Source organism: Bombus impatiens, unplaced genomic scaffold, assembly GCF_000188095.3.
Source record: "Bombus impatiens unplaced genomic scaffold, BIMP_2.2 scf_0129, whole genome shotgun sequence".
In the NCBI taxonomy this organism is placed as follows: domain Eukaryota; kingdom Metazoa; phylum Arthropoda; class Insecta; order Hymenoptera; family Apidae; genus Bombus; species Bombus impatiens.
The window spans coordinates 1,571,318-1,598,398 of NT_176548.1; the positions used below are offsets into that span (position 1 = coordinate 1,571,318).

Here is a 27,081-nt window from a genome sequence, read left to right on the forward strand (position 1 = left end):
GTGGGCGAGCCACACCACACGAGTATCCGTTGTCTCGTTGTTGAAGACACGCTCCGGGACTCGGTCCCACCGTCATGCCCACGGTCATGCCCATGGGGCCCATCCCACCGCTCGTTGATAACGATGACATGCTGCTGGTAGTGTGCTGGTTTTGCTGACTCCCGCCGGACATAGTGAAACTCGGCATCGACGTCATTGGGCTGACAGGTTTTACAAAAATGTGTTAATTTTGGTAATACGATATCTGGTAGTATATGTACTAATAATAATTGCACTCGTAGGATATATGCAATTGGACTGGGAAGTTTGAAATATGTGTATGTATATTAATTTTACAATATTAATATTACCATGTAATATAATATACATATATATATATCGCATATGTATATTTATATATGTTAATTTTGATAATATAATATTTGATAATGCAATGTCTCGATTATGTTTTACATTATGATAGAAAGTCGTCTACTGTGAATATATATACTAATATTTGCATTTGTCATATATGTCTGTCATTGAACCAAAGGTTTTCCAAATATACAGGGTGGTTGGTAACTGGTGGTACAAGCGGAAAGGGGGTGATTCTACGCGAAAAAAGAAGTCGAAAATATACAATAAAAATTTTTCGTTCGAGGTTTTGTTTTCGAGAAAATCGACTTTGAATTTTCGCTCGGTACGCGTGCGGTACGTTATAACGGATCTCACTGTAGATCGTTGCCTCGATGGAAGAATAACGAGACGTGATTTTTTTATTCTATTTCTTCGACTTCTTTTTTCGCGTAGAATCACCCCCTTTCCGCTTGTACCACCAGTTACCAACCACCCTGTATATTTGGAAAACCTTTGGTTCAAAGTTTTAATAACGATATCGAATATGGATGTGGATAATATTTTCTTTTCTTCGATCGGGTCGCAAAGAATTGTCATTTTTAAAAGTGCTTCTCGGCCTATACAAGTTTAGGAAGCTTTGTATTATTTAAATATCGACCTCTATTTGACACATTCGCAGCTGGCGACGTCTTTTCTGACGTTTCTACGTCATTTTTAAGTCCTCACGTTATCGCCTACCGAAAACGTGATTTTATGTTTTTCCAAAATCTATGGCTGATCGAGGCTCATGTAATTCTACGAGATCTCTTTTCATATTTACAACTAGTTATATGCAGTTTATAATGAATAGGGCTTTATTACTTCTTATTACTTCTTTTTTTAGACCATTAACCCCTTAACCTACTATTTACGTTCGAAAATTTTGGTCCGAAAACGTAAACAAGCTATTATATATTATATTATATTTGGCACGATCATCCTACTACGGGCTATGCCCGTAATATTTACGTTTGGTCCGATCATCGTACTACGGGCTATGCCCGTATTTGCAGGTTAAGGGGTTAACCGCGTGATGACTAACATAGCCATAAATGAGCCATAAGGCTTATAGCGGTTCGCAAACCATTGGATGGCCCGCAGATTTTTAAAAAATTATTTTGTATCGCAATCAACGGTAATCAATTTACGGCGTTTAGCTGTGGAGTCTTGGAAATTATTAATATTTAATTAGGCGGCGCCCAATTAAAGTTCTTACGTCAGAACCGACATCTGGCAGCGAATGCGTTAACAAATCATGTTAATTCTCACCTGTATGAATCAGGCATGCTTGGTATTCCTGGATAAACGGCTGTGGGCGCGAAACCATGATGTATCCTGGGTGGAGAGGGCGGTGCTTGCGGGGGTGGTTGACTAGCCAAAATACCCGAGGCTGGCGGCGGTGTTGGATGGCCAGCGCCAACTAGACTCACACCTCCGGCGTGCTGTTGCTGTTGTTGCTGCTGCTGCGACTGTTGTTGCTGTTGCTGTTGCTGTTGTGACTGCTGGTGTTGCGGGTTGTCCCTCCGTTGCGTGCGCAATTTCTCTTCGCGCCGCCACTTCGCCCGCCGATTCGAAAACCACACCTGAGTTAGTGAACGAGAAGACAGACGAAGATACAGGTCAATCGCTAGGCTACAGGTTCCGCTTAATTTCGGTCGTCCGGAGTATTTTTTTACTGTTTTATATTTTTTTGCGCGATATTCTAAAGATGACGCGAACTCGATAGTAGGGAGTTGGCAAATTGGAAGTTTGGGATATATACAGTGCATTCTTTGGTATTTGCTGTGGCTACAAAAAGTATTCATACATATCCTTATTTTCCAATGAAGCGTTTCTACGCTTCAGGTTCTAGGTTTCAGTCTCATAGTATCAAATATTTGTCACATGAGAGTACTACTAAATGATACGAAATCTAATATACTTGGATTTAATTAATTGCTATGCAAAAACTATAATAAATACTACATATATGTGAATTCTATGTTATGTAGATTCATGCCTCTTGGAAGTGTGTTCTAAGTGTTGAATTATTGAGTTATTAGAAAATGAAGAATTACGGGTGATTCTGTATAGATTTTTGTAACATATTGTTACAAGAACTTAATAGTCACAATGTGCAACGTCAAAGCTAATACGTATCATGGTAAAAATTGGGAAAATGACCTCTTTTTCGATATTTAATAATTTAATTTTTATCGATATTTGGAATATTGACTAAATACAGAAAGCGGTCAGACGTTTTTGGAACTTCCCATAAAGTGGACATCTCGAAACAATTGCCTCAAAAATATTTCATACTGCACACAAAGTATATCCTTTCAGTTGATCGCTGCGAATATCTCCAAAATCATTCGTGATACGGAAAAATGTTCTGAACAAAAGTTAAATAATTCTGATGTGGGCATAATTTAATGTTAGTAGTTATTCTTGCGACACAACTTTATTTTTTTTAATGAAACCATATATCTTTTAATACATTAGCGGAGAAATATATATGTCGGAGATGAAAGGACACCGGAACCTTCCCTTTGGAATTTTGAGAAAATCCCTTAACACTTTAATCTAGATTCTACCATAGCCGTAATTAAGTAATTGTCGTCATTCGATCCGATTGTATTTGTTCGAGATTTGTGATAATGAGCTTGGGCTCGAGGCGACAACCAGTCGCTGAACGTAGCCGCGGTCAAGGGATGAACGTTTTGTCTAACAAAGGTATGGAGTAATAGTATAGCTCTCCTTAAAAAGAAATAGTTGTAGCTGCATTCGACAGTAAACATTCCAACGGTTTCTGTCCCGTGGTTCGCCACACGCATATCCTATTCTTCGGGTAAGATAATTACCAGATGTCGACGCATCTTCACAGTACATGTTCAGTTAGCCTGAGGATCCGTTACAAATCTTAAGATTTAGTTAACTAAAGTCTTTCAAACAGACAAACAGTCTTTGTCTCAACTACGGGAAGATAGGGGAAATCTATTTTTCTCACAAACGACGCTTTCCGCTAGCAACTTTCCCTCAAGGGCGGCTAGCATCTTTCTCTAACCGCCAACATGGAAACTGACCAATTAACAGCAACGTCAATTTCCCTCACTTTCCGAACGAAGGATTTCCTCGACGAATCAGAGGATCTCGTGTCCTTAGACGCACCCCATATAGTTTCCCTCTGCAGCATCATCGCGACGGAAAATCATTCTCTCGTGAGGTCACATTAGCGAGTTACATAGCGTCTTTATGCTCGGTGGATATTCTATGTTTTAACAAAGAGTTAGTTTAGTAATACTTGTACCGTAGACAAGCAAGTCGAGTACAACTTGGGCTTTGGAAGAAAGCGCATTCTAGGATCATTGTCATTAGCTTCTCGAGTGTCTAATTACCACGGTTACTTGTCAAATTTTGTAATAATCATATTTGCACTAGTAAATATCTCCTCTATTGCATAACAATAATGTCATGTCCAAATGAAGATTCGTTTCACGCCCCTAACCCCAATCATAATGTGAATCCGACATGTATATATTGTAAAAACTAATAGTTTTTCGACGTAAATAGATAAATTACTTTTTAGAAAGAATACCAAGATAGGCCGATTGATGTATTAAAAGATATATGGTTTCATTAAAATAAATAAAGTTGATCTGTATGTTTCTACCTACAGAAATACTACTTCACATTACCATATATCTCCCTCGAAATCATTTAATTTTTGTTTGCAATATTTTCCGATGTCATGAATAGTTTCAGAGATATTCGGAGGAATCGATTTAAACGGGACAGTTTGTAATTATACGGTAATAATGTAAACAAATAAGCGTAATTGAGGAAGAAAGCCGATTCCACAACAGCCTATTAGATGTAGGATTTCTGTGCTTATAGTCTTACAGCCTGCAAATTGAAATACATTAGCAATTTTAACATATTAGTAGTGCCGATATTTAATTTTTAATATGGTATTATAAAATATGTTTACCGCTTCGTTTTTTATATAAGTTACAAAACAATTATGAATATTATGGTAGTCAAAATTAGTTTTGCTTCCTAAAAGTAAAAATATGTAAGTAGGTATGTTTTGTTTATAAAAGCATAATATTCTTTCTTTTGTGTAATAGTATAGGAACATGTTTATCACAAGAAATATAAATATATAGCGATTATTCAGTAATTATATTAGATGTCAAACAAGTAAATCACTAATGTAGAATTCATCAGGGACTATAAGGATAATTTTTTTAGATGAAAAAACCTATTATTTTGATGAGGTATTAAAGATATCGACATATATGAATTAGTATTACAACTACTAAACCAATAAATACGATTGGTATGTTTTTCTACGTTTACAATTACTAAAATCATGCAAGTGTTTATTTTTTTTAATTTTGTTTAAAATTTATTGTAAACTGAAAAATTATATAAACGATGGAATTTGCAAAAGAAGCTGGACAAAGTTTCATTCGAATCTTGTTTCCTACTTATAACTAATAGCGTTGTGTCTGCGTGTATGATTAGATACGCATGCTGTGTAACTATACAATAACTATATTATATTTAGTATTTTAAAGGTTTAATAGTAAGCGGTTAAGGGATGAAGAATTCGTTGCTTCGTTAAAAGAAATTCTTTATATTATAATGGTAGGCGATTCACCTTTGAAATTTGAAAACGAATAATAAAAAATAAAAGTGTTAGAAGAAAAAATCATTGTAATCAATTATACTTGAAAACTTATTTAATATACTGTGACTCCCATTAATATTCGACATTTATTAGTTTATTATTTCTTATTTAGAAAAAATATGTATATTAGATAAAATATGTTTCTATCAACTACAATATTTGTTTTAATATATTAAAATATAGATAACTAGTTAATTATTAGAAATAAATATTTATAATATTAATGTTCTGAAAATCATGGTGCCTGAACATTAATCCAAGTCACTGTATGTAGTTAGAGAATATATGTATGTAGTCACCTGTATTCGAGCTTCCGGTAAACCAATCTTTCCAGCAAGTCTTTCCCTGGCGAAAACGTCTGGATAATGCGTTCTCTCAAATTCCTTCTCGAGAGCATCGATTTGCTCGTTACTGAAGCTTGTACGATTCCTTTGAAGCTTCCTTTTTAAGCGAAGACGCGCCTGATCGTCGTCCGTGCCTCCGGATACACTTCCGGCGTTGCTGTTGTCACCTCCACTGTTCGTTTCGTCCGAATGTGCGCCACCCTCCAGTTCTGCAACTATAAAATAAGTTAATAATTTATGAGTTATCTTTTAACATTTATTATACATTTAAGATGGTTGTTCATGCGGTATATTAATCTTTTACTAAATGCATATACGTCTGCAGCAAATATTTTGCAATTTCTATATATGTACATTATCAGATTGGTTGGAAAACCAGTATAATCGTGACAGTCGTGTCTCATTACAGTTCTAAATGTTTTACGTAACACGTACAATATACATGTATATAAATGTTTTTTATGGTATATGTGAAAATACTTTCGCGAGTCACTGTTGATATTACATTGGACGGTTACAAAAGTTTGGTTTGTTACGAATTCCTATCAAATATTAAAATGTCCATTTTACAATTGTGATTTTAAGTTGGATCAGTGATATACATATTATGTTCTTTCATTTTTCAATAAGTTCTATCTGTTATTTTATTGACAGATATACCTAGTATAATATTCAGATTACCCGAATAAAAGCGTTTTAAATTGGCAAAGGGACAATTAAAATAATATAAATTAAACAATTTGACATGAAAAGAGATAGTTAGATAAAGTAAATGTTGTATTTCTATATCTAACGGGATAATTAGCAGAAGAGTGGAATTTATGAATTAACAATATACGATATCGAAGTTTTGAGATTAACTCATAATTGTTAATAATTGAATATATCCAGATGATAAGAAGAAATTACTGTATCAATTAATTATTCATATTATAGTTCCCTGTTAAAATATGTAGGTAGAGGTTTATTATAATAATTTATTGGTTTATAATTATTGGTCCTTCCGTTACACGTATGTTTTTTAAAGGTTATCCGCATAAAGTGTTTCATTTCAAGCCGAATACATATAAATTGTATAAAAGCACAAATGAGACAGCAAACGAATTACGAAGTTATTCACTGATGTAAAATAATTGAAACCAATGGTGTTCAATTTGATTAAAATTTTATATCCATTGATTCTTGTATAATTGTAATTTCATTTTCTATGACATGTTCTTCGAAAAGGATTAAAAAATCAAAAAAATTTCATCAACGATTCAAAATTATTAAACTTAACTTAAAAATACCTATAACTTTACCTTAATCATACTAATAATCTATATAATTAATTGATTTAAAATAGATTTCCAGAGAAAATTAGGTTCAATGTTAAATTGAGAAATTTAAAAATAAAATTCATCGCTATTTGTTCCCTACTGCAAAGGAAGTTTACAGAATAAAATATACCAATAAAATATTATTTACTATATACCATACATTATATATTATAAATATATTTACTATATATAACGATGCAGCGGATTAACTAATAATACTACTAATTTATAATAATCTGATAACACTTCCAATCTAGTTTCTATGTAGGTATATTTCTCCATATCAAAATTTTCAACTTCCTTGGTAAAAAAAATAATCGCGAATCATGCGAAATCCTCTCTAAATCGATCTCCAAACCCTATCGATCTCATACAACGTCGCGAGTTTTTAGTGACCCTCTCCCTCTTCGTTCCGTCTTTTTCGAGGGTCGTCGACAGAGGCCTTCGTCAGTTTTCTTATATAAATATCCACGTGCGTGCACGGTCTCGTGCATGTATACGTGCATGTAGAAACGCGAGGGGGAGGATTCGAGGGAAAGGAGGCGTTGCTGGGCGAACCTTATCGTCGGTTTCTGGGTGAGCGCGTCGAGGCGTCACTGGGTTTTGGCTCGACGACGAGAACTGCCTGGGGGTTGCACTGGGGGGAGGGTGGGGGAGCTGGTGGAATGGCTGGCTAGGGAAAGAGGGACGCACGATAAGACGCCGAGCGTCCCGACGCCAGTGTCCCTGTTCTCCCTTGCACGATACGCCTCTGTCATCCGTGCAAAGTGCCATCTTCTCTCTCTCTCTCTCTCTCTCTGTCTTCTTCTTCTTTCCTTCACTCTTCCAGTTCTGCTATTCTTTTTGCTTCCCCTTTTTATCTCTGGCTTCTATCTTTCACCTTCTTGCTTTAATTTTCATCTTCGTCGTAGTCTCTTCTTTGTTTCACTTCTTGGGACGATAATCTTCACTTTGGAGTCTTTGCTTTGGAGTCTTCGACGCGTTAATGGAAACCTGATAACAACTTCTCGATAGGGTCGAGCTACCCGTTTCTGTCGAGCCTTGCCGCTTCTTTTCCGACACTTACTGTCTGAGTTAGGTCTTTCTTCGCTTATTTTGGGAGTCTGCTGTATCGTTTTGTATCGTGGGTTAGGCAGATGCTAATTCATCGTTGGCTAAAGACGTATTAATACGTTTTATCTTAGAATTAAGAATAGATATTGTAATCGCTGTAATACGTCTATTGGAAGATCCTATTCTACATTCTACTTTAACTTGAAATTTTTAACTTATTAGTTACTACATATGATTATAAAAAATGACTATGTGAAATCATATGTAAAGTTGATGCATTATTGGTTAAAACCGGAATTTTAGTAACTGTTTTATGTTGTAACAGATTAAGAGCACTTTTAGTTAGTATGATTATGAAGACCATATAGGAAAGATGTGGTAAAGATATAGTAAATTTGAGTGCTATGCTTGAAATATTGAATTCTATTTTTATTTTAAATTCACCATTGAATAAATTGTATTTAATTGAATTTAATAAATCCAATTTTGGTTGGATAATTTATTTTATAAATGAAAAGGTTACAAAATTCAAAATACAGTTCTTTGTTGATTTCTCATACTTAAATCAAACACATTGACAAACGTGTTATCTTCTTTTCAAAATCATCAAACGAAACGTTCGTTTCTTCTCCGCCTTATTATTTATTTATTAAATATTATAACGAATACTATACGATAAACATTTTATATATTTTTGCCCATTACGTGCATTTTATATATTTCTGCACCTTCAAATTTCCTATAGATACAAAAAAATCTACAGTTTAGTGATGTATTACCATTTGCCTAAGAAGGACGATGGTTTTCATAATGATATCGTCGAGGAAGTGAGAGAACTCGAGAGATAATCCGTAGTCTCCCCTTTCATGGATGCGGTTAAGGTTCATCGTGGAAGCTGGCAGGGAGCCACGTTTCTAGTACTAAACTTCTCGTGAAATCGGAGGGCTGTTACACCAAGTTTCCACTACAGGATGTAGAATCCAGAACAATGTGGAACTTCCTCTTCCTCTTGCTTCTTTCGTCTTCTATCCTTCGCTCGTTGTCTGTAGCTTCCGCCTCCGGTTAGTTCTACTTTTCGCCTGTCGTTCTCCCTTTTCTCCTCTCTCCTTTTCTCTTCGTCGTTTTTTCCACCTCTCACAGTTTACACTTCGTTTGCCCTAGTTTTTCTCGTTTTTGTTTTACTGATTGTTTCTTTCGATTTTTCTACGCTCTTTTCTCTTTTTCAGGCTATTTTGCGTTTACTTTTACGAATTTTAAGTTTCGTTTCGTTGGTCTTATTCTTCTTTTTTTAATGTATGGTCGTTTTGGTAAGATTGCTTTTTAAAGTAAGTTTTTCTCATTGATGTATTTAATGGAGATTGTTGTATTTTAGTTTATACATATTATTTTTCATTAAGCATCGATGTAAATTCCGACTATTATTTCTTTTTATTGGAAGTATTTAACAAAAACTTGCATTTATTCTACATTTAATAGTGAACAAAATGTATGAAGAAAAGAAACACTACATATATCAAACTAGAAAAGAAAGAAAAAAGAGGAAAATATATTTATGAAAAATTGATGAACAATTTACGTACATAAAAGAAAGCGGAAAATTTAAACATCCCACAACATTTTAAATATTAATACAAATTACTATTATTTTCCCTTCAAATGTTAATATAAATTGCTACTGGTCGTTGGTGACCAATTATTATTGATAGTGCAAAGCAAATATAAAAGCTGAAAACAATCGAAGTTGAAGCAATTTGAAAAATTAATATTCAAAGTCAGTTTTAGTGAAAACAATCTCGAAATAAATCACTCTTCTAAGATGAATCTGAACATATTTCAAAGTAAAACGTTCCAAGCTTCTTTTCCGTGTAGATATATTTATTACATTTGTAATATGTAAGCAAATTATACTACATAATTTTAGCGACTATTATTAATAAAGAAAAATCGCATAATATCACAAAGAAATTCAATTTTAAGATTATATTGACTTTAGATGTTTCGTTTGTTAGTCTCGAAAAAATTTTTTCCAATTACATTCAACATTGAGATACTATATTGCGTTAACATTAAACTTTCAAAACACCTTATATACACATATTTACATGCATACATATATATATTCATTATTATAGCAAAGTTATATATAATACATTATATATATATAACTTTGTTGAGTTATATATAATATAAATAATTTAACACAAATTCAATAGAAATAAATTTTTGTTATTTTTCATCTTTTTCGATTAATAATTTAAAACTCATTAAGTATATAATACGTATATAATAATTTAACATCTAAAGTCTATTTGAAAATATCAGTATATGTATAATATATTTGAAATATTATCAATGAGATATTATAATCTCGAATGTGTTAATTTACTTTCGTAAAATTTTCTGTTAATATTAATATTTGTGAATTTTTAAAAATAATATGTACATAGTATTAAAATTAAAAGAATGCTGATGCTTTAGCAGAAACGTGAAAATGAAGTCGGCCATCGCGCTTGAGCGAGCTTGAACTCGGGTTGGTGGATAATACGTTGAACGACGATATGAGAGATTTGGTTGGGGCGAAAGACCAAGGACGAGAGTAAGAGTAAGAGAAACTGAATGGCTAGAAGGGATTCCCCTCCAACGATACATTCTCCTCTCGCTTCCAACATCTGTTGCGATCCTTCCGTTTTTTCCCCGACATCTCTTGAGAAATTACAAAAGACTGATCCTTTTATGACAGAAAATATCTCACTTGGTATGAAACGATTACGAAAAGTGGAAAAACGTAATTTTATACTTTGTACATTTACATTTTTATATATTTAACCCTTCTAGCTCGAATATAATTTCACATTTAGCCATAAATTTCACATTTTAACCTTTATTATCTGTAACATAATTTGTATTTTTGTATTTTTACATCATTTAACATTATTTCTATATTATTTAAATTCACGTACATATTATTTTAATATCTGTTGCTTATGATTAAACAGTCGAAATTATGTATTTGTTATATCTGATACTAAAAATACAAGAAACCTCGAGGGTCAAGAAATAATTTTATCCATTTCAAACGAAAAGTGTTCAGCCCTGATTATTGCTCTTCGTGTACCTATAATCGTCGATTTTTCAACAGCTGATCGATTTTTGATCGAAACAATACTACTTTGATCGCTTTTACGTAACAATAACTATAGCTTCAACGATACGTAACTCACTCGTGATCAATTGTTATATTTAAATCGGATCAATGTGTGAGATCTTGATGGTTGAACAGGAGGTCTTTTTCATTATGGAATTGATCGATGGTCAATGATTGGTAAAGTGGCAAACGCTATTTACAAGTGGCGCGGTTGTTTCGTCGAAACGTTTTTGATACGCTTGGGTTAGTCTTGTGTTGTTTGGCTTCTTTGTTGGGTAATTGTTGCTGTTTAAGCGTGGTTAAGCAACGAGAGGTGGGTTTCTGCGAACTTTCGGGTGCAGGTTTCATGTATTTGTGAATTTTATGCGTTTTAAAACAGTATCTAAAAGATAAGATACAAATAATGTTAACTAGTGTAAAAACACGAATAGGTAGAAAATACAATACTTGAAAAGAAAGGCAGTGTATTAAAAAATATTTAGGTAAGACTAAAAATCGAAATATAAAAGAAGAATGGTATGTCTGAAACGAAATAAAAATTGATTTCAATAATGCCCAATCCCGCCAGAAATGATTTCTTTTTGTCTCCTAAGTTCTGAAGAGTCTCTCGAAGAAGCAGAAAGGCACGCGTACGGTACCATACAGAACTTCAACCTCAGACCATAGAGAAAAATAGTTCCTTTGTTGTTACACCCTTCCATCCAGCTCTTCTGATGATCGTTCACGCATTTCCAATCTTCTCGAGGACTTCTCGTGTTACGAGAAATAATAAACTGTACACTAGCCACGAGTGGCATATTCGTGGTTGCCATTGTAGCAGCCGTGGTTCGTTCGAGTACGATAGAAAAATTCCAGGGGCGAAGTGGCGACGTTTAGCTAAGTGCACCGACGACCATTATCGGCGTTAATAATGCCGTTCGCCACTCGTGTGTTCGCGGCCATTACCCAGCCAGCTTTTTCTTTTCACCGATGCTGCTCTGGACTGGCTGCGTGACTTTATAGCTTGAGTTTCTCGATTCTCGAGTTAGGGACGATGTTTTAACGGTCTCGCGAACGAGACCGTAGAAATCTACAGCTTTACGAGCTCTCATTATTCTTCAGACTTTTCCTCCGCCGTATACACGCAAATTGTCAACTCTATGCTTTCATAAGGATGTTTGACTATTTTGAGGATTTCTCTGCGAGAATTGGGAATGTTCGGATATAAAATTGTATTCTTGTTGGAGCTACGCAATTGGGTTGGCTTATAATATTAAATTTGTTAAACGATAGAAAAATTCTGTTAAGAGGAAAGTTATAGCAGTGTCTATTTTCTTACGATTTCATTTTCTTTATAAGCGCAACGATACATCAAAATTGCACGAAAGATTCAAATACAATTATATATTTTCTTTTAGTCTTATCAATCTTTTGGAACATTCCGCGTGAGCAAGTATTAGAGTGCCACGTTTCAGAAATCAATATTTCGTAGGGTGTCTGAGGTCTTTGATAAATCATGTACTTTATTAAAGATATTCTGCTTTCACATAGTTTCTCTATGTTTTTCTTTTTTAAAATTAATAACAGTAGCTACGCACTAATAATATTAATGTAATTAACGCAATAATAGTAATATCTATTAATATTTGTCATAAAATTAGGTTTATCAAAGATTGGACGTAATTTACGGAAATACTTATATCGTAGAAACACTATCAAACACTCAACTTTTCAAAGAATCCGAATCTAAGATTTTCAGGTTGGAAATTGTCGACTAACGGCTTCGTAAAGATAATCTGCAGAAAAAATTGTATTTATTGTCAAGGAGGAAAGAGTTAACAAAAGTAGTATTTAGTCTATGTATTTACATACGTAGTCGGATATTGCCAGTGTCAAATGAAGGAAGAAGTATTTATAAACTGATATTTGTATGTACTCCGCACGCTACCAACAATGTATGAAATAGTACTTGTTGAAGTGGTCACCACTTTTAAGAAAACTACATCTGGTCTTTTTAGTTTTCTCAAGCACCGAAGCCATCGACAGCGCGTAGCAAAGGAGACTGCGACGAAGTCAGATCATAAACAGTAGACAGGCTTCGGGATTTTCAGTTATTGGGTAACACAGCTAGCGTGCGGATCTGGACCAGCTCAAATTGTATTCTTACTTATAATTACGCTTCTATTTAAACATATTTTCTGCCTTACAATTTATCCACGAGTTTTCTCTGTTTACACATCGAATAACCTCAACAGTACTTTTATCGTATTTTACGTGTTGCGATAACAATGAATAAATACAAAATTCCATCGAATTAACAGAAACTGATATTTCTTACACACTTAAAATAAGTTTATCTGTGTAAATAGCTGAAATATCACACTGTATATCGTCGAAGGGGTAACAAGGGGTACGGGGACCAGATGCACCGTTTCCTGCGCATCGAATGTTCGAATAGCTACCAATGATACAGATGTTAGCAGGATTATTCTGTGGTGTTCATCGAAGCGAAGCCGAAGTCACCAGCCTCGGGCCCGAAAATTCAGCAAAAACAGCCAGGGTATTAAGGGTCGGCTAATAACGCGTAATACCAACCACGTCCCTTCCTGCTCGCACATTTTTATTACCCCTCTACCTTTTCCCCCCTTTTTGCCTTCTCTACACGTTTTTGGCATTCGGTAGCCAACCCCGTAGTCTCGACACGCCATAGGTGAATCCCGTATCGAGGGGTGGTATCCGTCAGGGAAAATAAAAAAAGATTACGCACATTGGGCCACTCGTTCCAGCGTGACACCTCGTACCCCCCGACGCGTTACGTCGCGATTATCATTTTGAAATCGACTAGAAAAGCCAGTCAGTGACAATAGCCGGCCATGATGCGTTAGTAACGGCCATTCACCGACCGGACCAGCGAAAGAATGGAATGGATGGATAGAGGGGGGAGGAGGGTTACATCAAGGGAAGGTTTCTAGACGGAGAGAGAATGAGAGGGATGATAGTTAAACGATATATTCTCGAATGGGAAACCAGTACAAAACGGTATAGGTACGTAAGGTTTTAGTATAATTTTGTAATGTATGAAACAAATCGTGTAACTAAAATTATATTTGTTAAATACATTCACGGTGAACATAAAATAAAAGTAGAATTCAAAAGTTCAAACATAGCTCTCAAATCGACGATAAATAAAATCTTTACATATACGATAAAATTTACTATATCTTACCTACGTGACGTTTGTGATCGTATTTTATTTATAATTAATAATCGTATTTTTTATAGTTAAAATTACTCTTATATTGTTGTATCGTTATATTTAACATAAAACAATTAATAAAATCTCTGCTCTAAACAATAATTCGTCAATTCTATGTATAATGGTCCACGAAAGTATTTGAATAGCTATTGTAAGAATATATTAATATTCACGAATTGTCACGAATATATTATATTTCTTAATATATTTTGGAGATTTCATTAGCGTCGTGAAGAAACACGAATATTATATTATGTCGGTAAAGTTTGAAACCAATCTGAATATTTTTATAGAGTTTACAACAAGTCGAGGCTGTTATCCTTTTAGAATTATGAAGTCACGAAAATAAATGCTAAATAGTTTTACCTTGCTATACGGTTTCGTACAAGTGACTATCTAATCTGGTTTTGCTCGACACGCTTCGAAAACCAAATTTTAATGTAAAAATAGAAAGATATGATAAACGCAGCTGTAAGGAAATCGCGTCAATTAATTTTCACTATTTCCATTCTCTTGGCGACATAAGTTTATTCATAGTAAATGACTTAAAGCTCTACAAATTTTCATTCTGTACATTACAATGATATTTTCAAACGCTATCCAATACGTAATTTAAAGCTTTACGAATTTTCATAATAAACATCACAATATTATTTTTGCCCCCAAACAAATACCACCGAACGAAAATCTACCTAATCCAACTTTCTCAAACAACTATAGTAATATACTTCGACTCTCTTAGACATTACAAGACAACATTAAGAAGAAACCAACCTCATAAGTAACGTCACAACATTTAAGGCATTAATATACTCGGTACAGTAATTGTTCGAACGAATTCCAACCCCTAATCCAAGGGGTACGTTTTCACCGCGAGTGTTTCCAACTCGAAACTTCTCCACGCGCATATATTCGGCATTAAGGACTGAGAATCCAATAAATTTGTCCGTGGGATTAGGCATTAGACCGAAGCGGATTATACGTTGGATTCCTATCCTGCGCCCGCGGGACGATAGCGATCAACCCTCGCTCTGTCACTCTTTCCGTCTCTCTCTCTTTAAGCTTCCTATAACTAGCGATGGGCTCAAGTGCGTCGGAAGTAGATTCGAACGTTGATTGACTATTAGATGCGAAGCCTCCATAAGTGTTACGAGAAAAAGAAGTGGTGCTTCTAAGTAGAAATCCAATCTATCGTATACGTGACAGACTCGAACCCTCTATGAGTATTTTGGGAAATAACGAAGGTTTCCAAAGTAGAATCAAACGCTGCTCGAATAAGTCTTGCTCAGCTTTTTTTCTGTTTAAATTCTAACATTTTGAAGCTTCAAAATTTAGAGACACCGAAAGTTGAAAACTCGAATACTCGAAGATACATAATTATAAGTAAATCCTAAAAATTTGCAAATACTCGAGCGAATCATTATATCTTAAGAACCCTCTGGAACGAACGCTGGTTCTACGTATCGGATTTGGTTCGGATTTATGAGTACGTATTGAACTTGATCCCATCGCTAGCTATAGCGTATAACATATCACAGCCAAGGATGATCCTCCTCAACTTGTATCAGTTGTTACAAGCCACTCGATATACAGAACCCTGTTACCCTCGTAATTACTTTCGCGCGATGCTAGCCACAAGAAAGAGATATTAAAAACGATTTTGGAGAATTTTCAAGCGCGAGTAAGCTAAATATATCTATACACTATGGGGTTCGACTCGTGATGCAACTAAAATCATAGAGATTTTATGGCTTGAAATAAGATAAAAATTAAGAGTAATAAAATTGTATTGGAAGCGTATCGTCTATATTGTATCCGTATGCCCACTTATTATGAAATACCATGTCTGAATATTAATTCATTATAACTGCCAACTTTCTCCTCTGAAATTATTATGCAATAGAATTTAGAAATTTCAATCAATTTTATGTGGATTAAAAAAGAGAAATTTTTTAAATACATATCGTTTTAATAATACGTATGTAGGGTAACAAAGATATTTGAACGCTTAAAATAGAAAGCTTTTATGCGTATAGTGGGACGTAACTTCATTATCATTACAGCGAAGAACTGCCATGATTTACACTGGTCAAATCTGAAAATCTGTGTACCAATTATTTACAAGATATTTATTACAAATACATCAATATTTTATATCAACGATAGTATTTAGCAAATAGGACAATCATGAAACTTGTCAGTATTATCTACACAGACAATAGTTAAGAGTTTGATTTAAATCGATATCTGAAAATTTATATAGAAGTAACGAGATGTTTATTAGAAATATATCAGTATTTTGTAAACGGTGCACATGGATCAATCACGAATTTTTTAAGTATTACTTATATTTATATCTACTTATATCTACTCAGAGGATTGTCAAGAATACCCTCATTGTATGTACATTGATTTAAATGGATATCTCGATTGATTCTGAAATATAGACGTATGTATCATAAATATGAGTGGCGGCCTGCAGCGGTCTACTACCTTTCTACATTTCTTCTAGGAAATGTGTACGCTTAGTAGCTAATAGTGAAAGAACGTAGAAACTGTTTGTCACAAATCAGCGCTCTATCAACGTGGTTGTGACTGGTCAGTGACACGACGAGAGTGACAGGTTCATGTGTGTGAGAGAGACAGTGATCGAGAATTATTGAAGAATCCGGATCTCTTCAAACGATGATATCTCAGTAACAGAAAATCTGACCGAAATGAAACAAATAGCGTTTTGCAGGGAAATTTACTCTTTTTGTCTCCAACTGAGTTTATAGACTTTCGTTAGTTTTGTAACAATAATTCTTGTGGTTTTAATAGGTGTTACTCATATATTTAAGTTGTATTACAATAAATATGTACTATATTGTAATATATTTAATACAAAATATTTTTTGAAAAAAATGTGATAGGTATAGAAATGAACTCTTTCCGATTTTTGTGTAAAATGGAAGTTTTATTGCCGGGAAGAACTCATTTGTACTTTTAGTATATGTGTATTTAACAAAAAAATTAGAATACAGCATAAACAATCATCTTTAGCGTATAATTGTTAAAAATAGTCTCACTGAATGTGTGATTGTTTAAATATTTTTGTGATTTTCGCGAACTATGTATATCGTTATAATTAGACCAAATATCTTGTAATTTCTATATATGCAGGTATGTAGATTTGTTTTAAATTTTACCAGCATAATTGTAATAATTGGTTGTTATTATTATATATATTTATATATATTTATTTATATATATTTATATATTTATATATTTATATACTACGGGTTTTTGTACATTTACAGGATATTTAACCTCTTAGGCACGATGCGTCACTATAATGGCTTTCGCGGATGTTATCTTATATTACGACGGGCCACTATAGTCTACTGACCACTATGAGTCTACTGACTCATTCGCTCACCGTTTGAACTAATGATTAATTTCATTTGCCTTGCTTCACACCTTTTTTGTCTTCGCAACTTTTTATGACAGTGTTAACAATATACCGACAGAATGTATAGTCTTTGTTTTTGATACGTCAGTGTCAGATATCAATTGCTGCTTTTCGTTAAAATAAATGTACCATTATTAGATGGTCTTTTTAACATGCCGATCCGTATTCTTATAATTTTTTAGAATCTTTAAGCTCAAAATGTCGCTCCAAAATAGAAAACGAAAAGCAACTTGAAAAACACTATCAAGCTATGAGTGTGAAAATTGTGACGTGGGTCTATGTGTCGTACCGTGCTTTAAAATATATCACACTCAATTGTATTATTAATTATTAAAGTAAATGATTAAAATTAAAGTGTATGCGTCATATTTTTAAGAAAAATTATAATTTAATTACCAAAAACTTCATTCCAATGTGCTTGCGTAGAGAACAGCATTATCCGTTACACATTGCAGTGCTGTACCGTTTACGCGTAATTCGCGTCTAGCTCTACCGTATAGAGAAATAGCCCCGCACAAAATTCAACCGTGCCTAAGAGGTTAAAAATAAAAAATTAAATATAAGGCACAAAAATTGCAAAAATGTATAAAATAACTAAAGTATAGTGCTCGTTATAGTACATATTTGACGAACGCAAATTCTACTCAGGTCCTATTTCTTCAGTTGTGTTGATAGAAATATGGAACTGTACAGATTAGTTAAAAAAGTGTTAATGAAATTTTAAAATGTCTTGTATAACGCACATAATATATTCACAAAAGGTTTCTAATATTCGAATACTTTCGTGATTAAGTTCCTATATGTCTTTTGAATTAAAAAGTGTATCCATTTGAGGATTACCATTGATTTTATGAAATTTATACAAATTTCTTTTTACAATCTCCAAATAGAAATTATGTTAACTAATGGGTTAATGCGAGTCATTATATTTTCTAAATCATCCATTCTGAATTGTTTACCCCCTCATTACACAGTCAAAAGGTTAAAACATTAACACGTAGTCAAATAAGCGCTGTGTAACGTTCTCATTCATGTTTGTAATGTTATCGTCATAATATTTTCATGACAAAGAAGCAAATATGAAGGACTGTGAACGAGCGACAGCTAATGTTAAATGGTTGGAAAGAAATGCGAAATCGTCTATTCTGTTGTACACTGTACGTTCAATGAACATGTTACATAGCAGTGTTTATGGTGCTGTCGTATGAATACAAATAGACTATAACTTTATAGATCCATTCAAATGAATGAGACACGCATGTGTTTTATGCATATGTTTACGCACGCGTAAGAGAACAATTAAAGGGCAACTTACCAAACGTAACAAGATCTTTTTAACCTTTTTTCGTTTAATTTTCGTATACATACCTATTTGATTCTTACGTTTGTTTTTATACTGTTGATGTAAGAGAAAGATTTTCTGTATTTCAATTTGAAGCGTAGAGATTTCAAGGGATCTGTACATCTAGAATTGTTTGTAATGGCTCTAGAAGTAGACTCTCTTAACGGCTCAGCGAACGATCGAGAATTTCAGATTTTTTAAAAAATTATTCAAATATTTAAGAATGCGATGAATGCAAGAAGGAACATACGTGGTGATCTTACCGTAAATGTCAATTTTATAATGTGAATTTGTGTAAACGGAAGGGTAGTTAGAAAAACGTGAAAAGAGCATTGTGAAAAAAAATGTTAATCAGTGGTAAAATTTCACACATTTATAAAATATGTGTTGCACCAGTACAACATTGGGAGGGTTAATATAAAAATATTAAAAAGTTAAGAGTATGCATTATTGAGTATTCGTTTCTACTTTATACAAATCGAAAAGACGGTCCAAGCACTCGACAACTAAACTTGGTGTCCTCGTCCAAATCTCCTATATTCCCATCAGTCTAAATCAATATTAGAAGAAAACTAAAAGAGAGTGAAAAAAGGAAGGAGGAAGACCGAATGGAAACCGATTGAAAACGCGTTTCATCTGGAAAAGAAACGGAAACACGGCCGAAGTAGGGGAGAGCAGAACGAAAAATGAAAGGTTTCAAATGAATCGCGTAATAACCTCTGTAGCCTGTTGGTTTCTTTCTCCTTCTCCCGACGTTTATTCTCTCCCCTTCGTTTGCTGCCGATGGAAGAGCTGCTTATGTATTCCGGTGCACGGCTGGTTGCACCACTCCTAATGGAGTTTCCAATATTTTCCTTTCCGTCGACTCGCCTCTGTTCCTCGTTCCCTTGTGCACGTTCTCCAGCCATCTCACCAACCCCGCCGTCGTCTGTTCACACTGTGTTGATCGATTGCCAAACTCCTTCCGCTTAAACGTGCCCCGCTCTATCTCTCCGACTCCCTTTTAGTATCCTCTTCTTGTAGCAACGTGCTAATTGTCGTTAGCTCGTTAGGATTGGCCGCGACATTTCCACCTTTGTAATTGTTTCTCCTACTTTGTTTACCTATTCGCCATTACGGGTTAATCGTTGAAATTTTTAATATATGCATCGAAACTCTCATCGATTTTTCTCCGTTCGTTTGCGAACATTAATTGCAAAAAATAAAAAATATATAGCAGGAATGATCTTATTTAACAAAAATAAAAGTATTTGGATATATATAACATATAATTGTATAACATGTACTTAGAAATACTCCTTTTTTTAGTATTTTTATTTTAACAGAAAAGCTGATACATATGATAAGGATGATAGTGCAGCTTACATTAGCTGGCAGGGTAAAGGTTAACTCAAGTAGTAGAAATATGATATATCTGTAGGATTAGGGAAACGATGCAATGTGCGATATGCAATAACTACGAATAGAAAACTAAAGAATATATATTGTACAAATGCAGTATTCAGCGTGTAGATTACATATTACAACTGAATACCGCGTGATATTGAGAATAACTAAAGAGGAGCAAGCGAAAGCAATATATTATTTTATACAATGTTAAAAATAACGGAGAGACAAATGAATATTTAGAATAGGAAATAAGAAAAATGCCTATACCCATCGAGACAAGATCATAATAGGCGAAAATCGTGATGCGACTATTATTATTATTATTATTATTATTATTATTATTATTATTATTATTATTATTATTATTATTATTATATTAACAAAAATATAAATTGCCTTTTAAGTCTGTTAAATTTTGTACATGTTTATATATCATAATATAATATATATAATATATATATAAATATTAATAGAATGTAAAAGTTTAAAAACTTTTAATAGTTAAAAAATTGACAATTTTTCAGTTGTTTTGTAATTCTTTAATTTTAGGTACCAATGAGAAAATATAAATTTACGTTTCAGTGATATCGTAATTTGATTGAAATAAAACGGTTTTTTCTCTTCACAAATATTCATATTATTATTATTTGAAGATCACAGAAAAAAAGTATAATGCGAATAATTTTGCTGATTTTTAAATTTTTATTTTACTTTATAACAAAAAGGAATACTTTAATATCTTCGATATTTTAATATTATGACGGCATCTTTCAAAGTATTAAATAAATGAAAAGCACGTGTTTAGTCTCAAAATGAAGTAGAAGAACAATTTCAGTAACATGGAATTAATTGATGTTATACTATAATATATAGGAAACGTAATTTATGTGTTACGTGTTCTTCATTCGTTATATCTAGACGCTGATGTTTATGCAAATTCAAATTATTACGAATACATCGAAAGAAATCGAGCTTAGGCAGAAATTTGTTTCATTCTCCAAATGCCATAATATGTAGATGGTTTATCTTCGGTATTTTATATATTTGCATATGTTATAATATGCACTTTTGTACCTTCCAATGTGCCTTTGAATTGTGCATAATTGTACCTTTAAATTTTGCAAAACTACTTAAAAATCCAATGCAATTGTATCACTATTATCACTATAATGAAATTCAACTTTTACGTATCCTACCTTACTTCGACAGAATATTGAGCAACGAAGCGGAACAATCGTTCTAATATTGCTCAAACAGCGAAAAGTGTCAATTTAGTTGCGTTGATTAACGAGTATATACTATGTCGAATTAGATTTTCCTTCCTCGTACTCGAGAGTCTCGTAATCCAACCACTATGTAATTAGAAAGTAACGATCTTTTGTATCTTTGCTATACTCACCGAAATCTTCGGCAGTCACTAAATGCCGTGAAATCAGCCGATGATAACATAGATTCACGCTGCGCGATTACTTCCGGCTTTTTGAGTCGCGATGTACTTTTGCAAGTTTCGTCTTCAAACTCCCAACCGCCCTTTCCTGTTACCCCTTCACGGCATCCTCCTTTTCGATCTCCTCTTCCCTTCTCACCTCCTCTCCTCACCTTTTACCTTCCCTTCTTTTCTCTTTCCCTTTTCTCTCTTTTCTTTTCTTTTCTTCTCTTCTCTTCTTTTGTAGTAAGGTCGACATTCTATTTTTCTCTTACTCGTACATAATATATCTATTATGTTTCCTTATCTTGTTACTCTTCTTTTATCCTTTGTTTTATTCATATTGTGTTTTTAGTTTTGATATATATTTTGTCCCTTAAATATATGTTTTGTCTTGAAATATAACGAAGTATTTTGATATTGATTTATGTATCAGAAGACTATAGAAAAATAATTTTGAAAAGCTATTTTATTATTTCGCAGCTTTCTAGTATTCCTGGAAAAGAAGTTGGAATGTACCTACAGTATATTCTGTATTCGTCTTATTCATATATATTCATTTATTATTATTTTTAATAATTATTATTTACTTTTCCACATTTTTATTACTCTTTTCCTCTTAACATTACCTAATCCTAGTTTTTTTTTACCTCTGTTTCTTACTATTTTTCTTTTATTTTCCTAGTTTCTTCTTCTTTTTACTAGCTTATCTTGATCTTTACTCGATTTTTAATCGTGTTAAATAATATTATAAATTGATATTAATTTATAACGTCCAATATGAGTAAACTAGATTAAATAGCATGTAATTCATTACTATATGTCCACAAAAAACTATTCATCCATTAAGAATAGAATTTATCGCATAAATATTAGTTCTAATATTAAGTTCCCGATTATTCTCTCTTATACTAGCTTCTTCTTTATACTTTTCTATATAACATTATTATATAGTACTAATCAAATTTATACAGTACATATGACACCTCAGAATAAAATATACTACCTAAAAAAAAAATAAATATTAAAAAAAATAAAAACACTATGAACTATTAGTAATGAAGAATATCGCAAGAATCTAAGGAAGCCATTTTCCAAGTAAATGAGCATCTTCAATGGCGAACAGAGCAGGGGATCCAGAACGACTATCACCGATTTTTAACCGCGGCATCGTATTTGCAAGCAAACGATTCTGAAAAATTTGTGAAGTTGCCAAGTGCAAATTTGTATAAAAAACAAACAGTATTCGTCTGTTTACGATTACGTCAACATTTTCGTTCAAGGAGCACTGATGTCGAATTTTTTTTAATTTTAGTCTGGTGATAACCTTTTTCGGATGACGTACAAAAGAAAAATTTTGATCGTGGACAAACGAATACTGTGTGTCTTTCACAAAAGTTTGCCATCGGGGGTACCAATTTCGCAGACCTGATTCTTGGAATTAATTTCTCTCTAATCAAGCGATTGTCCTGAATGTTACGCGAGCTGTACGAATTATAACCGAACCAGTCTGCGAACTAGCGAAAAGCGTGGGGTTACCGAGATTGCGACAAAAGCCCCGAGGAAACTGTGGATCGCAGGAGAAGCTCTAGCTGCATAAACGGAGCTTAACTATACCTTGATATAAGTTGTGAAACGGCAGTTGAAACAGGATCATAAGGATCATGAGTAGGGATATGCGTAAATATGTCACAAGTAGGACTTGATTCGAATGCTTTATAAGTATTTTGCCAAATAAAAAAAGGTACATCCAAGTAGAATCGAATAGATCAGCTGCTCGAATAGATCAGGAACTTCACGAGTGTTTTAGTAGAAATTTTCCATTTGATCAAAATTATGTCTCTCGACTATTGTTCTTAAATATTTGTTCGAATAAGAAGTACAGGAATCCTGTCTATTGTCTATAATTTTACAGGATTTTCTTAAATTTGTTGGAAAAATTCAGTAAAATAGTAATGTCTTTCTGACTTTAGTAATTCGATTGCTATTTGCAAAAGATTCCATTCGTGCGAATATCGAAACAGCTTTAATTAAGTTTTCGAAAGTTGTAAGTACTCGTTTCAAGATTCGAAACCAGCCTGTGAAGATCGAATACTTGGCAAGCATAATGAATGAACTAGTATAATTTTTGATTCGAAGTTTATGAAGCCTTGCGTATTGCATTTTATTCGGATTTATAAGTACATATCGAGCTTGATGCCATCACTAAGCACGGTAACCTTCAAATGCATAACGTTGCCATTTGTAACTTACACATAATGTGTATTTGACACATACTTCATTATGATATTCGATACATACATACATACAATTTATTATCATAATAAATTCACACTACTAGTATTATATGTTTCGATATAAATTGGTAACTTCAAAATTTTTTAATTTTTATGAATAACTCATACATTTTAGAGTTAACGTATCAATTAGATCAATTATATTCAATTATATTCACAAAATATACCAAAAAGAATTCTTAATTTCGATATCAATTAAGAACGAACCTCAATTTCCCATTTTCCTCAATTACACATATCCAAACCAAATCGTCAACAAGAATCACACGCAATTAACACCTCAAAATCAGAATCGGAAACGTTAAATTACATTGGTCAAAGCTTAAAAGCAATTGACCGGAGTGCTACACAGAGCAATTTGTATTGGAGCCACCCCGTTAACCGCGATGTAAATCAATGACCAAGGGTGATCTCTTCTCTGGTTGGGATGAATGGCCGCGTTGAAAAGCCCTAATTCGTTTACGACTTGCAAAACGAGCCTTTTGGGAGCACGCAACTGGTAGCCAAACAATTTCTCTATCGTTATACATCCCCTTGATTCGTCCCAGGGGCTGCATCGCCAAATAAAATCGACCATCGACCTGTGGTCTCGCTCTAGCAACTTCAGAACGTGAGGGTGGTACGTGTTCGTTTGCATCGGGATAAGAAACACGTTTTCATACTCGATGTTTATCATACTGTCATTGAACTAATTAGCCTAGATATCCTTTTTTCAAATTTTGAAATACCTTATTCATGAATGGTATGAAATACACGAAAAAACTAATATTATATAATACAAATATATCTATTACTAAAACCAAATTATTTAAACATCATGTATATTGTGGTATTTATTAAATCGTAATTTCATTTTAGGTCATACAGAAACATTTGAAGGACAACAAAACTGAAAGAAAAATATCAAGAAATGTTAAAAACTCGCTTGCAGGACTGAACTCGTAAAGGTACTGCTACCTCAAAAACTCCAAATTTTGGTTGTGTTATTGTTCAAACGAGCGATTTTAATTCTTCAGTATCGTTGGATTATAGATGTCTGCACATAATTATTTATGTCAGACTACTAAAATTTAGAGTATTGAATTTTATCTAACAATTCTCCGTGATAAAGATTCCTGATAAGATGAAACTAAATTAAAAATTTCAAAATTAAATAATTTTTAGCTTGGATTAATTATGGCGCCCAATGATCCATTGATACAAGTTAAGAGTTAATACACGTGAAATATTCAGGCTTCTTCCTTGCACATAGCAGCTACAGAATTTGATGATTATGTCATTGCAATCGTTATCGACAACGGTCACTTGTGAAACAGTGTTCGTGAATCTTTACGCCTGCGAATTTAGCCTGCATGGATTCAAAAAACAGTGGGAGTAGAGGCGAAAGAAGGGAAGAACGTGCTTGGCTAGACTGACTCGTGTCATCGATCAAAAGGTGAAACAGTAATTAGAAGTCATGTCAGGTGCTGTTGAGTAGCAAACAATGTGTTTCATCACAGAACCTTCTCTGTTTGATGCATGATTTTTGTCTACGTGGATATTAATACACTTTCTGTTAATTTTTGCGTGTACTGAACATCGTTCGGTGTTCGATACCTATATATACAGGGTGGTTGGTAACAAGCTTACAAGCGGAAAGGGGATGATTCTACGTGAAAAAAGAAGTCGAAAATATAGAATAAAAATTCTTTCTTTTAATTTTTTTTTGAATTTTTCCATCGAGACAACGATCTACAGTGAGATCCGTTATAACGTACCGCACGCGTACCGACCGAAAATTCAAAGTCGATTTTCTCGAAAACAAAACCTCAAACGAAAAATTTTTATTCTATATTGTCGAATTCTTTTTTCGCGTAGAATCACCCTCTTTCCGTTTGTACCACTAGTTACCAACCACCCTGTATATACAGTGAATGACGAGGGTATTTGAACATTTACCATAGAACATTTTATAAGTATAGGTAATACATTTTGAAATTTCATTAGTATTATAACGAGACACTGTTATGACTATTTATATAATTATCTATATAGGTCAAATTTGAAACCGATGAGAAAATGAATATAGAAATTATAAATACATATTATATTGCAAATGTATATTGAATAAAAAATTAGTATACAGCTTGAATTATATTAAACATGTGCTTGTTTTTATAATAAGCGTTAATTAGTTAATTGGTTTAATTAATTGGTTAATTAGTTTAAATACTTTTGTGAATTCTGCGAAATATAATATGTACATGTACACATACTTATACTAAATATTTTGTTAATGAAATTTTTAAATATTTCGTATAATAACATATAATACAGGATATTTCAGAATATATGGGAAATATTTTATGGATGACTTCAACAAATCTAAACAATAAAGAAACTTCGTATAAACATATATCCTATTTGATATTGTTCCCTAGTCATGCCGAATTTCATTTTCGGCAAATTATATCTGCTTGCTTTCATAAGATACGTTCGAAATGATCTTCCAGCATCTGAATTGTAAGGTCGTAGACGTCTTACCAGAGACGAAATTGTGTAGAAATTCGGCTAAGATACGGTAAAGTATCATCGTGTATAAACGGTACAGATTTGTCTGTTAATCTATTACTTAGGAGAAATAGATTATATAAAATTTAGATTAAATTATCATTTATTATTCTAATTAAATTATTCCTCATTATTCCTGTTCCATATAGTCTAAATTGTTGCTGGTGTCTTGGTGTACAATTCTCTATAATTCGAAAATAAAGTCAAATAGAACATATGTCTATATGAAATTTTTTGTATTCTTTCGATGTACCGAAACCACCTCCCAAATATTTCCCACTTATTTTGGGATATTCTGTATATTCGTGAAAAATCTCCATAAATGTTCGAATACTTTAATGGGCATCTGTAATACAGGGTGTCGTAGGTTACTCCATAAATCTCCTTAAATTTTTCGTTATTCGAAACCAAAGCGTTATAAACGGAATTTATTCTGTTTCGAGCAGCCATAATGTTTGTAACTGCTTAATGGAGATGTTTAGC

At 33.3% G+C, this 27,081-nt stretch overlaps 1 protein-coding gene across 4 annotated transcripts in view; it reads right to left on the minus strand.

Annotated features, from left to right (window-relative positions):
• Positions 1-27,081, minus strand: part of LOC100750105 (paired box protein Pax-6-like) — a 154,277-nt gene that overhangs the window by 4,295 nt on the left and 122,901 nt on the right. For 3 of the 4 annotated variants that reach the window (XM_033318866.1, XM_012381342.3, XM_033318868.1), the window contains exons 7-9: positions 5,347-5,606; positions 1,645-1,958; positions 1-200 (exon numbers count right to left, since the gene is read on the minus strand). The exon at positions 1-200 is cut by the window's left edge. In XM_033318866.1, the coding sequence (XP_033174757.1) occupies positions 1-200; positions 1,645-1,958; positions 5,347-5,606 (774 nt within the window). The remainder of the gene's footprint in view (positions 201-1,644; positions 1,959-5,346; positions 5,607-27,081) is intronic. The other variant, XM_033318867.1, reaches the window with a different exon arrangement.